The following is a 17,395-nucleotide window of genomic DNA, read 5'->3' on the forward strand; positions in this document are numbered from 1 at the left end:
TTATAGTTAACTTTATGTGTCCAAGGGATAACGATTTTCTGATTGTGTGAGAGGTTTCTGACACCGGGAAACAACTGTGTAAACGTAGTTATCAAAATTTCCCGTTTTTATAGGTTATTTGTTTGTAAACAATAAGCAAGGGACCGCAAACGAAAATGCTGCAAATATACGCAAGATCTGTAAAAGATCAAAAATATAAATGACTCAAATTTCTGCAAGGCTAATCGGACTGCGTAAAAAACTCAACACATGTCTGAATTTGGGCCCATCCGAAACCACTACCACGTGCATTTGGTAGACCACTGGACTCGCGTTGGTAGTTCTACTTTTTGCTGTGCTTCACCGGGCTGAGGAGAGCCAACCAGATCGAAACAGCTGTCTATGGTTGCCGCATTCTGTTGATTCTCGAATGAACTCTATCATGTCACTGTCGTGTTAAGGTTTCTACGCAGTCCGATCAGCCTTGCAGAAATTTGAGTTGTTTAATTAAATGGTTTCTAAATCTTTAGAAATGTTTACCGACTGGAAATTTCCATTTTGAATCCACATGAAAGACCTCTTTTAGCTGGAGTTTGGTTCAAACAGTATTTTTTGTTGATGTTTAAAGTTTCAAGAGGAGCTACCCTAGGCAGTGAACGGAGTTTGAGATTACTTTAAATAACAGGTTGCACTCGATTTCCACGATAATGATAAAGAGAGCAACTTGATAAACAGCAGCAACAGTATTTAACACAGTTTTTCCGAAATACAGGGCTTAGAAGGGCATATACGGTGGGATTTAAACACGAACTTGATGCCTGCGCTATGAAACACAAGATTTGTTATATGAGATTGTTTTCACTAGAAAGATTGTCAAGAACTCCGAACACTCGGATCAAATCCACAATAAAATATAATCCCTAGCATACGGCAAAGACAAGGAGCGTCATGACCATCAAGCGAATTGTTCTTACTTTAAACTTAGCAACAGCGCCACGAATTTCTCCAGTCTTGCTTCTTTTCCATAAACTAGCTGCACTTTTTATGTAAGTTACCAACATGTACATGAAAGGAACAAGAAAAGCCGTGATGAAAAAAAACGTTTTTGACATCCGTGTTTTCCAGGTCGAAGACCAGTGACAGGAAGTGTATTTACGACACTTTTCGGTTGCCGCGTTGTTCTCTTTCCAGCATATTTCTTGAGAATTTGATTCAAAGCTGAAAATAAAAGGCATAGCGGTCACGAAAGCTTACAACCAAACACTCGCAATTAAAAGAAGGTAGGCTTTCAAATACTGAGGCGCAAGACTCTTGAAAGGTTGTGAACTGTTTCTGTGTTGATCCCAAGCAATGGCGACCAAACTGCTGAAAATTTCAGCGGCACATGAAAGTTCAATGAACACGAAGGCTTTGCATGATGATTGTGGCGAATCGTCCAATCCGATTATTCTCAACAATGGTACTCCCACATGATAAAGAACATGAGTCAGCGATAAATGAAAGATTAGAAAACTTGAAATACTTGTCCGTATCTTTCGGCTTCGTAGCATAACGTAGATGACGAGAAGATTGAGTAAGTCTTCACAGCCAATCAGAACATAGTAAGTTATATTCCACAAAAACACGAAGTTTCCTAAGGACACGTCCAGGTCCAAAGAGGAAGCGTTTGTGGTACTGTCGTTTGTCCAATTTCCTTATATTTCGCTCATTTTTACGTACACAATGCTTCAGCGGACACCTTCTCTGCATGAGAGTAGTAAGTAGGTTGACTAAGTTGACTTTAAGGACCCTTGAGCCATTGAGCCAAGTGCAGTACTGATGTGACTCTACCATTGAGTTTGTCAGTCAAATCCTGAATAGTCACCGTTCAACTACGGTTACTGAGCAGCACTTTCCTGTGGTGCTGTTTATTATGTTTTACAAGGTGTTGTATCTTTTGAGCCAGTGAGCGAGCACCAACTTTCTGTCCTGCTGTTTGCCTCGCAACATTCTGCGGAATTTTAGAATTTGGAGTTGAGCGAGCCGAAATCTTACCGAGCCGTTTTGGTCTCGTAAAATTTCATTTAATTCGCAGAGCCGAAGAGCAAGGGTGTTTATGTACATTGAGAAGTAATTAATTTCTAGCACCGCAAAGTAATTGGCAAAACAGCTAAGTAAATACAGTCGACTCCCGATAACTCGAATCCTCGCTAACTCGAACCTTGCGCTAACTCGAACCAGTTTTTATTTCTCGTCAGGTCATTTTCTATATAATTTTACCCTCGATAACTTGAACTCCCGATAACTCGAACCTTTTTCAATTTCCCTTGAAGGTTTGAGTTATCGGGAGTCGACTGTAGAGACAACTTCAAACAGTGAAAGACAGGAACCAAAGTGGAGGGCTTAGCTTAAACGCAAGGACGAGCGTTTAATCTAGCAGAAGAAAAAAAGTAATTTAAATGTCGCGGAGGCTTTTTTTTGCCCTACAGCAAAAGAAATAGAAACAGATCTGATAAAAGTTTCTTAAATAAGTCAACCGCGGATATTGTTGTTATTTTTGTGCTAAAAACAGAAATTGTAGTTAATGTATAAAACAAGGCCAGCCCTTTTTTTTTTTTTCATTAAAAAGTAGAAAGATTTTAATTATTTCTGAAATACCTGCCTGTCAACAGTTGTTGCCATGGTAACATGAAATTAATGAGTCATGATCACAATAATGACTAACCAGCTATAATTAACTCCTGAAAGTTTTACGGCATTTACACAAATGTTGAGAAAAAAAAGTTCTTAACGTTCAACGTTAGTGCGAGCAGAACCCACTTCCCTCCCTCCGCTTTTTATGAGGTTACAGTACTCTTTACATCCTGTACCTGTAGCTATAGATCGCCCAAAATGAGAGCTATTTTTATTTTATTTCATTATTATTATTATTATTATTATTATTATTATTATTATTATTGTTATTGTTATTGTTATTGTTATTGTTATTGTTATTATTATTATTATTATTATTATTATTATTATTATTATTATTATTATTATTTTAATCCTGGCTCATTGAAGACGGTATGAGGTGTTCTGGTGAAGCATAAAATTGTCAAGCGAACGCAAAAATAGCTCCGTGTTATAAAAAAATAGCATATCAAGGAAACAGCGAAAAGATAAGAGTATGTAAATAACCTAGTAGGTGACTAGCAGCCCCGTTTTCCGCTCGTGAAGTGGATTCCCCATACAACAAAGTACCAAGGGCCTGGGAATATATGTTTGTGATATTGGTTTCAAATCCCGTTGTAAAAGATTTGTGGGGAGACGGGTAAAATCGATATTATACTGCGTATCGTTTCGACTAAGAAGGAAAGCGAAAACAATAGGCCTAATTAACGAGCTGCGTCACGTTTCATCTCTTAGGGAGATGGAATTAGCAGCAGCGCATATGTTATCATGATGTCCTCTTGTAGCATATGTTGAGCTGAATTTCAATCCCTTTTGATTTGTTTCCCGTTCAACATCAGTCATTAATGACATTTTTACGTTATAGCGGGATAAATTTTGCATGGTAGAAGTTACTGGTTCTGGGTTGTGTTCGTTATAACAGAGATTTCATTGTACCGAATTTCCTTAGATGTAGGCATTTTACAGTCCTTTTTAACCCCGTGTCATTAGGAAAATCGTATTTGCTCGAATTAATATTACATGTACCATCATAAAAAAGCACCAAACCTACTGAGGGGGTCCTGAGTGAGAAGAGAAACTTCATTTTACCCGCCTGGCCTCCCCTACGCTCTACAACCCGACGAGAGGCCGAAGTTTTGGCGGTCTTCGCGATCTCTACTATGACACGGGAAAATAGGGGGCTGTAAACAGTTCACTTTAAATCGGAGCTTCGTTCCATACTTCAATGTAAATTTTGCTGGGCTGAAGAATATTTAACAATTAGGCGGCGAGCTCGAGGTTTCTATCGGCTGATAGTTGGCGAAGGGCGAAGCCCCGAGCCAACTATCAAAGGCGATAGAAACCGAGAGCGAGCCGTCTAATTGTTTTAGCATACCTCAGTGATCTATATATCAGGCCAAAAAATATTTTTATTTCATAAATTTTGATACATTTGTGCAATGATGCATGTTAAATCCCGCGCGCTCTGACAAACTGGCGCATTTGCAAAGTTCATTCATCAAAGTTCATTCATCAATTAAAACAAAGCTACACACTGATCTCGCCATACATTGCGCAGTCTCAGAAACTTGCAAACCGTAGAAGAAAAAATGATGTTAAGCTCAAACTAAGCTTAATTTTAAAGTCCTTTTCATTTTCAAATTCTGGAAAAGAGTTGACAAACATTTTGCCGTCTGCTTCGTCGATGTTGTCGTTTACGCCGCCTTGATGGTTTTGTGTTGACAAAACCGCCCCTGGAAACTCTTCGCAGCTCAAAATATCGTCTACGCTGGGGTGTTTGGCGGATTATAAACATCTTTGGAGTGAGATTGCGTTGGTTTTCTTTTCCTCTCCTCCCAAAATACAGGTATGTGTGAAACTGTAATTGTTTAGGATCTTTTGTATCTGCATTTCCCAGTTGACTACTTTCAAAAAGCTTTTGCAATTGCTCGCTTGTGATGGGAGTTTTATGAACAACTGGACGAACTTTTCCCTCTTTCATCAGATTTTTACAGACTGCATTTTATAGCGTATCATTTGCCTTCTTAAATTCATAATCACCGACGATAGATCCCGGCTTGTTAATAGGTGCTTGCTTCAAACATAGTTAGTAGAACTGTGCTTCAAAAATCTATCAGTGGCCGCTCGGATGGCTTTAAGTGAAGAAACTTTAAACGGTTCACCATTTGTTCACGGTCTCACTGACACATAAAACCTCTGCGAACACCTGTTTAATTCGGCTTTGGTTTGTTGTTCAATGGGTGTTGTAATTTCTTTTTGGGTTGCAAACCAGTCTAAAACAAAACAAGAACCTCAATTGTTACTTTTCTTTGACCACGTTGTTTTGTTTACTTACGAACTTAAATTTGTTTTTGGTTTTAAATAAAGCATTTTATTTCGGAAATTGCTCTGCACTTACCTTTAAAAATCTTTATTCCATACTTTGTAACTTTTTTTTTTTTTTTCTGGAATCGCACTTTGCAAAACGTTTTGTACATCTTCACAAACTTCACGAAAACGCGAAGGGGAAGCCATTTTCAACAGCTCCAGGTGCCGTCTATCGATCGATAGACGGCACATGTGTAGCCAATCAGATTGCGCGTTTACGTGACAGTCGGTCACTGAGGTATGCTAATGTTCGTTATACCAGGGACTTTGTTACAAAGGAGTTCATTGCATGGGTGTTTCACTTCAGTAGAGCGGGAAGAACAAGCATGCGTGTTCAGTCCTATAACGAGTAGCCCTGAGCCAAAGGAGGGACTCAGCAGACTGCTGAGCTGAGATGGATATCCGCAGGGAGGGACGGGTGACTTAGATATACCAATCTCCTTGTTGAGTCCTTTCAATAGATGCTTGTCCATACGTGATTTGTTATACCTCACACAGAAAAGGTTTCTTTATTTCTTTGTTTTGGTTCTTGATATTAGAGCATTACAGGCCCGGGGGGGGGGGGGGGGGAGAGGGGGTACTTCAGCGAATTTTGGATAGGGGTGTGCCGCAAAGTTTCTTGAAGCCTAACCCTATTTAAGGACTGCGAAGGCGAAAACTGATACTCTTTTTAAGGCCCAAACCCGGAAAATGACACCCTATTACGCGGGCGTTTTCACACTCCATTTTTAGAAAATACAATTTTGCTACGCTATCAAAGAACCACACCAGGAAAACCGTAACAAAAGGGTAAGAAAAGATACTCTATGTAAGGACCAAGAACCTCAAAACCATGCCCTATTCCGAGGCGCGTACCTATATAGCCCATATATGGGAATGCCCCCCCCCCCCCCCCTGGATTACAGGTTTTTCCACTTTCCCTGGCACAGACCCTGAGGTCTTGATCTGCGCTGATATGAAACATGTGTGTCAATGGATGGTAAATTAATATTTTGTCTGGCACCGGTTCACTAAACAAAAGACTTACTCTTAAAAGGTGAGAACACACCCAGCTTCGTTCATATCATCACAGCAGAGGTAAAGGTCTTGTGCTTTTCACATCATGGCAAGGTACTCCGTAGCTTTGTTGATTCTCTGTTTATTAGTGGGCACACACGCCACCACTACGAAACCTCAACAACAGGAAACGGCCGCCTCGAAAGACTTGTGTGAGGTGAGTACATGGGTATTACAGTTTTCTTATTTGATTGCAACGGGGCGGTCGGATCGCTCTAAGACTAGTGTGAAATTTTGGTTGGGATCTGAAGATATAATAAAAATTAGGGCGCTCAGTAAATCGGAAACAACAAGGTTAGTTTGCAGTTAATCTTAGGACATATTTGTTTTCTTAGAAAAGTATTGTGATCCTCATAAATATTAACATTCCAGGCGGATAATCTTAAATATCAGTATGCCCTAATTTCTACGAGGTATATCTCAACTAGTGTTAAGCTGCTAGGATTGTCTCAGTGTTCGTAGGTTAAACTGCGATAGCGTAGTATTGTCTTAAAATGTAAGCTTTGCTGAGGGTTCCACTGATAATTGCGTGCCATGCAAGACTATACTTTTATTTTGCCACTGAAGTTGAAAAGGAAGACGCGCCCATTTTAATGACGCCGCGTCGGAATTAATTCATTCTAATTAGTACGGTAAACACTGTTTCAGAAGCGAAATGACCTTTTTTTCGACTAGAAGAGTGGCGCATTTTGAGATTGAGAAAGCAAATGCTGAAGAAACTAAAACTGTTCTTACAGTAAAAATAAAACTTGTTGTCTGCGGGTACCGAGAAGGTGCTACAATGCTAGATTTCCCCAATGCTAAACGATGCTTTCTACAGACTGTGCGATCCAAAGAACCTGACAAAAAAAAATGTAATGTAACTTCAAGCCCCTCAAACTGAAATATGGCAACACAAAATCAGCGTTGTTTATTGTTTTCGTTGCTTGACTAATTTACTGAATGGTATGTAAGCGTCGCAAAAAGGAACAAACTTTAGCTGCTTCTCAAACTCCATTTTAATGCTATCTGCTACCTTCGTAGACCTTCCCTTTGAATTTAGCACATATTTTACATTTTTAAGTCTGACAGTTTCCTGAGATAAAGCTAAGTTCAAAAGGTTATCTTCGCTGAAGAAGTCGCATCTTTCAGAAGAGATCAAGACATAATTAGAAGCTCACTGTGTTTACTGAAGTTTCTTGGACCTAAGCCATTGTCCTCCTAAACATTGCCTTGTAATTTATGAGAGGTGCTAGTAATGTTGAATGTTTGTCTGGTTAACAAATTTATTTATAATACTTGTTTAATTTTCCTTTTTAAGTTATTCAGTTTACCGTGACAAAGCCAGGTTCATGAGGTTATCTCCGTTAACAGAGCCACCTCAATCGCACTGACCATTGATTTAAATTAACACATAATTGAAAACTAATGGATTTTACTAAGATTATCTAACTGAAACTTTACGAGAGCTGCTACTTTAGACAATTAAGAAGGCAACGAGGAATACTGAATCTTTGGCTGCTGTATTACTGTTTGCTGGCAATTCCTAGACGCTTTAACGCATATTTCACATTCTTAAGTCATCGTGTTTCCTGGGATTGATCCAAGCTCACAATTAAGGTTATCTTTGTCCATTAAGCCATCTCAATTGATCGCGCTGACCCATTCACCGGCTAAAATTAATTTATTAAAGAGATAACTACATAAAAGGAAACAGCTTCTGATTTCTAATTAAGGTGTCCGGAAATGATGAATCTTTGGCTGGTTCTCAAAATCTATTATAATTCTTGGTATTAGTTGCACAGAATAAAATAAGAAAAATTAACCTCCTCCCAAAAATGAATTCGCCCACAAAGGAAAACGCGCCATTTTTTCATCATTGTGCAGGTCTCAATTTTTTATTTCGATTTTCCAAGATTATAGCTGCACATCTGGAAGGCTTTTAGACATATTTTACATCTGTTTCCTGCAACTAAGCCTGGTTCATAAGGTTATCTTCAAAGACAGAGCCATCTTAATAGCACTGATCATTGATTAAATAACAATTATTCCATGAGACCGCGATGGATATGAAGTGATGAATAACCAACGAGCGCGTAGCGCGAGTGGGTTATGATCACTTCATATCCAACAAGGTCGAATGGAATAATTGTTTTAGTATATTCTCAAATCGGGTTTTTCCCGCCAATTTTTATGTCAACAATTTTACAAAGCGGTCAAAAGAGCATACAACTTCCGGTCACACGCGCTCCGTGGTCACCTGATTACTACATCACTGGATGAGCTGAATGAAATTTGACAGCTACACAAACGACAAACTTTGGTCAACTGTTAACGAAAATCAACCTTGAAATATTCAACCGTTCATACAAGGAAAAAAGACGGCTTCGGAAGCTTTCAAGTGGTTAAGTGGCACTTTCCCTAAGAACGGTCCTCTGCGTTTCGGGTCGAAAAAAAGTTTGCCTTCAAACTTTGTCCACTAAATCATCTTGGGTCATAAGTAAATGAAATGACTTTAGTTTTCGGAAATACGTTAAAATATATTTTTTACAGGCCACAACAGTCAGAGCGTTCGAGGACCTAAATTTGAGCGTGGCGAAAGTAGGAAGTTGCATAAAATTGAAGAGCTCGCTGCTCGAAAACCAGGAAACGCCACAAAAATTCATTATAATTCCTAAGTCAAGTGTTCCTTCAAAGGTAGGAAATGCATGTTTATTTTGATTTGTTTTAATTTTTACAGTCACAAAAACTAAGATTATTAACCCTCGTTAGAACGCTTCCTGAAAACCGGTGAAAGTACCCTGTCTTTCGGTGAGGGTAAAAGGGGGAAAGAGTTTGCGGAATGGTATGTGGAATGGCGTGCGGAATGGCATAATTATGCGAAATACGATTTACGCGGGAAATAAATTAACTGAAGAGCGCGTCATGTTTTCGCGCCAATTTTATAAGAGCAGCAGCTTTTTTGATGCTGCGGACTCTTACTAAATATTAACAACAATTCGAGGATTTGATCGTCTGATTGTTGATTTGGAAGAAGTGAGGGTAAAGAAAGCGATGAAAACTGTTTATAGTTTTCGCATTCAAGGAACTATGAGTAAATCCGTAGTAAATTAAATTTCATGTTCACTTTACTCCATGCGACTTCGGTTGACAAAAATAACGTGGCAGCGTGAAGTCTTCTCAGGAAAAAGATTGATCCTTTACTGAGGGCAAATAATAAACCTTTTTTTCTTTTTTTTGTTAAACCCTCGGTAAAAGATCAATTCTCATACCCTGTATGCTCGATGATTCATTTATCATGAGCGGGAAAATGAACAACAATTTGACCAAAATGCATTTGTGATAAGAATAGTTTCACAACCTTTCAAAGAACCAGTGTCGATAATTAGACACCATACTTGTCATCTGCTGTTTTGCTCTAGGGCTTTTTCGCTTTACTGAAAGACCTTAATTAAAGACGGATATGTTTAGTTCGATAACGCGTAACTGAACTATAGCTACCTGAATCGCCGTATTAAATAGCTAGGTAGCTAGCTCAGCAGCTCAACAGTGACTCAGTTGCGTACTCGTCGCTCGATGAAAATGTAAGGTGAGAAAAAGTACTTAGAACCTATTTTTCCCATGAGTTGTACAAATTGTAACCGTCAAAGAGTCTGATAAAATGACCGAGTTTAAATTTAAAATTTCTCACATAATAGTTTTGGCCTTAGACTGATGTTATTTCTCCAGTCTGGTGTTGCTTTTTGTCTAGGCTACTCGCTGCCACGTTCTTTTTGTCAACTAGAAATTTAATTTATTCTTAGTTCCTTGAATGCGAAACTTCATCGATTTCCTCACTGTCACTTCCTAACCAGCGATCAGACATGTTCTATCCCAGGCGTATATTTTCTAATCCTCGATCTGTTGTTTGGTTGTTTAATAGTCCGCAACATCGAGAAAACTGCTGCTCTTATAAAATTGGCGCGAAAACAGGATGCGCTCTTCAGTTAATTTATTCCCCACGTAAATCGTATTTCGCATAATTATGCCATTCCGCACGCCATTCCACATACCATTCCGCAAACTCTTTCCGCCTCTTACCCTCACCGCCTGTCTTTGCCGGCATTTATTTCACAAGTCCAGACCGACCCATTCTAAATTCCATTTGAACTTTGCTAAACAGATGTTAGGAAGCATAGAAAAATAAAAATACGTTGCGCTTTTTATCTTCCTTGACCACAGCGACTTCGCACTAATTTGGTGCTTTTTCGAATGTGAAACCCGCATTATGCAAATGAGGTTGTCGATCAAATCCAAATTGTTGTAAATCAAAACATTCTTAATCGCTAAACTTCACCATTCTAAATTCACTACACCAAAAAGCACACAAATATAAATGCAAAAACGGTTTTACCCGTTTAAAAATGCCTAAAACCTGATGAATTATTAAGTCCTGATCTCTGAATGCTATGCAGAAAAAATTGTAAACATTGAATATGCTAATTGCGTTGTGTGGGACACTTTTTAGTCCTATATAAAGAAATCTTTCTTCTCGCTGTTTTCTACTGTCGATTTTCATTTTTTTGAAAAGTGCTATTGAAAATTTGTACACGTTTTTAGTATCAAAAACTTGAAGAAATAATTCAGCTTTAAATGAATGAGCACACACTGTGACATGGCCTGCATTGAAATCGACAACACGAGACTTTTTTTTAAATCAATGTTGTGTTACACTCTTGGTTATTTCTTGATTGCCTTTTTATTTGGTAAATGGCTACTAAAAGGACAATGCTAACAAGACCATATTATTTTTCCCTGATCTACGACCAACGTACAGAATGATTTGATGAAGAAAGTTTTGTTTTGCCGGATATGGCATTTTAACGACATAACTCCCGCACTGAAGTAGGTCATAGGTCAAGGTCTTTTGAACTTCTCAGTTTACTTCCTAATTTTCTCTAAAATGATTCCATTCACCTCCGCTATGAATACATTGTTACGTTTATATTCTCATACAAAACAAGCAATATTCAACACCTTACAATCTAAGCTTACTGGCGTGTAACTACTAACTTCTGGAATCTGAGATCTGAATTTGACTTGCTCAATTTACATGAGCAATGACGCCGCCCAACAATAACACCATCCTACCTTGTAACAGTGAAAAAGCGAGAGATACAAGGAAATAAAATATCTTGGTTTCTGTTCTTGTCGAGTTTAAAATATGGACATCCAATGAAGTAGATGGCTTTTTCGGTATTTTTGGTCTCAAATTACCTCATTAATGAGAAGTTGTTCTCTTTCACTTTCGAAGCTTTATTTATGAACAGCCATATTGATAGTCAATTTATATTTGGCCTGGCGAATACAAGGACCTACAAACTTGGACAAAATAAAGGAAAATTTAGTCCCCCATCCTCCCCTCTAAATCAATCAGTACGAATTCGCGTTCAAAGCAAAACGCGTCGTGTTTCCATCACTGAAAAAAAAGGGGAGAAAGGCTGGTTGTCCAAGATTGTAGCTATCAATATGTTTGTTGAGACTCGCAATGCGTGCCAAACAAAAACCACCAAAAGCAGACACTGAAAATGCCGCTCAATTTGATGCAATAGCCATTTTTTTTAACGCGATAGCCATTTATACACAGACCGGCGTAAATGGGGCCTGCAGTATGGAGTAAAAGATTCTTGACACAATGGCAGGGCCGTCCGTCATGTTGTTATTATGATTTATCTTATGACGAATATCATCAGACATGGTAATGTTCATCATATTGCGGTGATTGCTTTCCTGTAACAAATTATAAACCAGGTTGAAATCATAATTATCAGGATTTTAATAGGTGCGCGCGCCAAGTTCTTTTCTCTATACGAAAGGTTAAAAACGATCTTATAGACCGGTCTTGCTCTATATACCTACATTTGTTGGTGGATATTTCACAAAATAACTCACCTCGCACCTGGATTGGATATTTGTACAGATTCCTTTTCCGAAGTTGCATGTAAGATCTAAGGCGTATCTTTCACAGAAGCAAATATCGTATTTGGTCAAAAAGAAAGTCAAATTACTCAAGGAAAGTTCTAGCCTGCCACGCAGTCGTTTTTAGGGGACTCGTATTACCTCCTCCCCTTCTTCTCCCCTTTTCCCCCTCCTCCTCCTCCTTCGAGTCCCCTAAAAACGACTGCGTGGAGGCTAGGACAGTTCTAGAACTGACTTATTTCTCATGTTCGGGCTACTGCGCTACGCAATCTAAGTAGCATATGTGAAAATACCTCATGAAAAGTCTTATCGGGGGATTTTGCAGTACAATTTCGTTTTGATACGCAATTTTTTTTAGGGGGGGGGGGAGGTGGCCTTAGCCCCCCTAAGACGATAAAATTGGACATTTTTTATTATAATCACAGAGAACTTCGCGTATTCGAGAGGGAGCACTTATTTGAGGATTTATGGCATTTTAGTGGACTGCCTGTCAACTAGCTTGGAGTAGTTTTAAAATTACACTTACACAAAAACAACACAGCAACAATATACTTTACTGATGCTCCTTAATGCATGTGGGATTTGATTCTCCTTCACTAGGGGGAGAGCTCGTGTTGAATTTCCAGTAATAATGACTTTAAAATAATTACAGAAACAATGAGGCATTACACTAGAAATATCATCTACAACAAAAAGTGCAAGTTAGAAGCTTTAGCATTTGCGGCAAAGGGCCTGGAGTGAAACTCTCAGAGCAAGCTCTACCTATGACCCGAGTCCACCGGGGTTGCAACCGGAACGCATCGCGACGGACGGATTCTCCTTCCCTCGCTTCCTATATAATCTTTCTTTTTCTGTACAGTTTTTTCCTTCCGACTTTCATGCGCAAGTTCCTATCAATTCACTTTGAGCAACATATTGATAATGCCCAGCTTAAGAAAATTAATATATCACATGTTTTACAAAAGCGAATTCAAGTTTTTCATATTACTACATGGGATTTTTCTTTCGTTCTGTATTAAAATAACAACTTGCACTTCAACAGATAAATGGCTCAAACAACTTCTAGTCGACCAATCATTTTTTTCGTGGTTCAGTAGTTTATATTATCTATGTATTGAGAAAGGCACTTTATGTAGACGGATGTACAGGCATCCTCCTTCTAGTCGGCTTGTGAATTTCAGTGTTTTGTGATTTCAGATGGCAGTATGCCAAACTCAGCGAAATATTTTATTATTTAAAGGACCTTCAAGCTATGAATACCAACTGAATGGCGTCAGCAAAGCAGGGAAATGTAATAATAAACGAAAAATTTAGTAATGAAAATAGGTCTCTTAAAACCTAAATACTGTTTGGCAGACTGAGACTAATTTGCACAAAAATTCCCCGCAAAGTATCTCAAAATCGGGACCGAACAAGTTTTAGGCACTTTAAAACTATTAAAACCGTTTATCCGTTTTATTCTGTGTGATTTTCGGTGTAGTTAATTTAGAATGGTGAAGTTTAGCGATTAAGGATGTTTTGATTCGTAACTGAATGAAATCATTTTAGAGAAAATTAGGAAGTAAACTGAGAAGTTTAAAAGACCTTGACCTATGACCTACTTCAGTGCGGGAGTTATGTCGTTAAAATGCCATATCCGGCAAAACAAAACTTTCTTCATCAAATCATTCTCTATGTTGGTCGTAGATCAGGGAAGAATAATATGGTCTTGTTAGCATTATCCTTTTAGTAGCCATTTACCAAATAAAAAGGCAATCAAGAAATAACCAAGAGTGTAACACAACATTGATTTAAAAAAGTCTCGTGTTGTCGATTTCAATGCAGGTCATGTCACAGTGTGTGCTCATCCATTTAAAGCTGAATTATTTCTTCAAGTTTTTGATACTAAAACTCCCAGATACGTACCATTAAATATGTTCATGCCGGACTTTGTGGCTCTCTTCGTTTTTTCTAGAACAGCATTGTCTAGTATCTCTTGAAGTTTAGTGGCAGACAGCTCTTGAAACCTGCCAGTATCGGCCACTATGGAGAGCTGAAGTTAAAAACTTCGTGCGGAAAATTTTTAAACTTGGCGCACTATTTTCCATATTAGGTAAAACTCCGACTAATGGCTCATAGTCGGAGTTTTTGAGCCAATTAGAGAGCTAGAAATGCAATAGTCGGAGCTGAGAATATACTAAATAACAATTATTCCATGAGACCGCGTTGGATATGAAGTGATGAATAACCAACGAGCGCGTAGCGCGAGTGGGTTATGATCACTTCATATCCAACAAGGTCGAATGGAATAATTGTTTTTGTATATTCTCAAATCGGGTTTTTGTCGCCAATTTTTATTTCAACAATTTTACAAAGCGGTCAAAAGAGCATACAACTTTCGGTCACATGCGCGCCGTCGTCACCTGATTATTACATCACTGGATGAGCTGAATGAAATTTGACAGCTACGCAAACGACAAACTGTGGTCAACTGTTAACGAAAATCAACCTTGAAATATTCAACCGTTCAAATGCAAGGAAAAAAGACGGCTTCGGAAGCTTTCAAGTGGTTAAATAGTGTTCAAAGTTCAGGAAGATTTTCCTAATTCTCCGCTTCCGTAATAGTTGTGAACTTGGACATTGCAGTTGAAGAAAACTTGTGGAAAGCTTCTTCGCTCGCTTTGCCGAACCTCAGTATTTACGAGCATTCCAGGGTTCAACTGCCGCAGATTTTCTCTTCCTCGTCGTCCGAAGAAAAGGGTGAGATAAAGCCATGCCGTTCTCTGCAGTTGGGCTGGATTTTGACTGTCGGCCGGCCCAAGTTCGCCGCTTTCAAAGAGCCTCTGGATTTGATCTTTTGACACTGCTTTCTTGTGGACAATTCCAGCTATTTTACACGTCTTTCTGAGATCCTTTACAAAGGCATCGAAAATTTTATTGCCTCAGTTCGGTAAACACAGCGTCGGAGATGATAGAAAAAGACCTGTTGTTTGGTGGCGAGCGAAGAAAGCGATCTATGGCGGCTCGAATGGACTTCATGGATGTGTTTTGTAATACGTGCCGTCTTTCTTCCTTGCGGAGGTGTAGATTCATTTAGCTCCTCTTTGGACATGTCTTCAATTCGTTTCGAAAATTTTGAGGCAACAGGACTTGACAGCCATTCTGTAAATAACAAGGTGAGAATTTTGTCGTTGTTGCGCAGTTATAAAATTATCAAAATATCGACAGTGAACGTAAACAATTGTTGCTAGTTTTTAAGTAAAACTCCCAGATACGTACCATTAAATATGTTCATGCCGAACTTGGTGGCTTTCTTCGTTTTTTCTGGAACAGCATTGTCTAGTATTTCTTGAAGTTTAGTGGGAGACAGCTCCTGAAACCTGCCAGTATCGGTCATTATGGAGAGCTGAAGTTAAAAACTTCGTGCGGAAAATTTTTAAACTTGGCGCACTATTTTCCACATTAGGTAAAACTCCGACTAATGGCTCATAGTCGGAGTTTTTGAGCCAATTAGAGAGCTAGAAATGCAATAGTCGGAGCTGAGAATATTCTAAATAAAATTAGTTTATTGAAGAGATCATCACATAATCAGAAACTGTTTGTACATGCTTAAAATTAGTTTCTTGAAGAGATTACCGCATAATTAAAATTTTTTGTACTTAGTAAGGTGAGCTGGCAAGTGTTCTTCTAAACATTTCCATAAGATTGATAAAGAGAGTTGATAAAATTCTTGATTCCCTGCAAACAAATCAGGTAGGTGTCGTAAAATGCTGAAGGTTTGTCTCCTTCTCTTAATTATTAAATTATGACGCTTTTATTATTTGCTACATAAGCAAACTTTTTAACACTTGTCATACACTATAATATCAATTAGTTTACAGTGATAGAGCTGATTTCAGAACGTTATCATTGTTAACGGAAACATATTAATCCTGATGACCACTAATTTAGTTCCTTGAAGATCTTAGGAAAAAAAAACTTCTTGTGCTCCGATAAAAAAGAGATGGACTACAAAAAACAAAATGAGGAACATAATTACGTGAATGTCGTCTTGCTTTATGTAGTAGAAAATAAATTTGATGTTTCCAAATATAACACACCAAATTTACACGAAAGAATGTTGACAACCTGTATGAAAGCGTTGGGGAAAACTTTCAATTTTCAATTTGTTAATACCTTGGGACGCGACCTATAATTTTGTTATCATATTAGCCTGCAAACTAGTATTTAACCCCCGGTCCTCTTTTTAAGGCGAATCACGAAAATATATACACACTTACAAAATAACATGCAAAACACACCAGGCGTTTTATTAATGGAAACTCTCAGTTTAGAGTGACTTAGCTTCCAACCGGCTGAGGGGAAATTAGCTGAGAATAATAAGGTAAATTTCCAAAGGAAGAAACTCAAAAGAAACCCGGTTGAAAAGTTTCGCTCACCGTAGCGCCAACAGCCAGAAAACACACCGAAACGAATCCAGCACTCGATACACGTAACTTTTGTTCAAAGGCAGAGAGAGAAAGTGAACAATACACATTGGCTTATATAACGTGGCAGAACTTTCTACAATCACAACCTGCCAAACTGCTTTAACCGGTAATTTCCCGCCTTGAGAACATCACAGTACGCTCACAATAGCTTCTGGAAACTTCTGGAAACCTAGACAGCTCATGAAAGCGTAAATAGTCTCTAAACAGTGTCCAAATCCATTGAGGAAGAACGTACATGTATTTCCAACATTAGTATGTTTAAATTTATGACCACCTTTGGTGATCGTTCTTTTATGTGCATAAGTAGCACCTAAGCTGTGGAAATCGTTGCTGTTATCAATTAGAAGTTCCGAGTCAGGTCGGTTAAGCCTAATGTCTCATCTTTTCACTTTGATGACATCCAGCATCAATCAGTTAAATTAACTTAATTGACAAAGTTGTAATTAGTTAATTGGTTGATTAAGTGGCACTTTTCTGATAACTTCATTAGCTGGAGATTGTAATATTCTATTTAGTATTTTTACGCGCATTTGAGCATCAGTTCTCAAGGAATTTGCGCAATATAAATTACTAATTGATTGTTCACGCCTAAACGATTGCCTTTCTTACAAGATTTACTTTCTTGCAGCCAGTGGCAAATAGATGTCCGCCTTTGATCTATAGAAAAACGGAAACAAAATTTTGTTTCAGAATGTTCTTACTGACAGAAAATTTATCAAAATTTTCTCAGTTAAATTCCCAGCCGTGCAAGTTGCTTGAGGTTTCCTTTGAAACCAATCATGATTGGATCAACGATATTGGACTATTCAGGAATGATCCAATTCTGAATTTGAAACGTGTCTGTCGAAATTTGATTGCCATGTCAACATTCATTGTACACTAACCCACCACACCACACCAGCGGCATTTGCTCAAATGTTAAGATAGTCATAACT

General features: G+C 38.4%; 1 protein-coding gene across 2 annotated transcripts in view; it reads left to right on the top strand.

The window, feature by feature from the left end:
- The first annotated feature begins 6,024 nt into the window (after positions 1–6,024).
- LOC146471032 (uncharacterized) overlaps positions 6,025–17,395 on the top strand; it is a 78,797-nt gene continuing 67,426 nt past the window's right edge. For both annotated transcript variants that reach the window (XM_085121319.1, XM_085121320.1), the window contains exon 1: positions 6,025–6,211. In XM_085121319.1, coding sequence (XP_084977445.1) covers positions 6,101–6,211 — 111 coding nt within the window. In that variant the 5' untranslated portion in view covers positions 6,025–6,100. The remainder of the gene's footprint in view (positions 6,212–17,395) is intronic.

The sequence above is a fragment of the Pavona decussata genome, unplaced genomic scaffold (genome assembly GCF_977016875.1).
Source record: "Pavona decussata unplaced genomic scaffold, jaPavDecu1.1 SCAFFOLD_107, whole genome shotgun sequence".
NCBI lineage: Eukaryota > Metazoa > Cnidaria > Anthozoa > Scleractinia > Agariciidae > Pavona > Pavona decussata.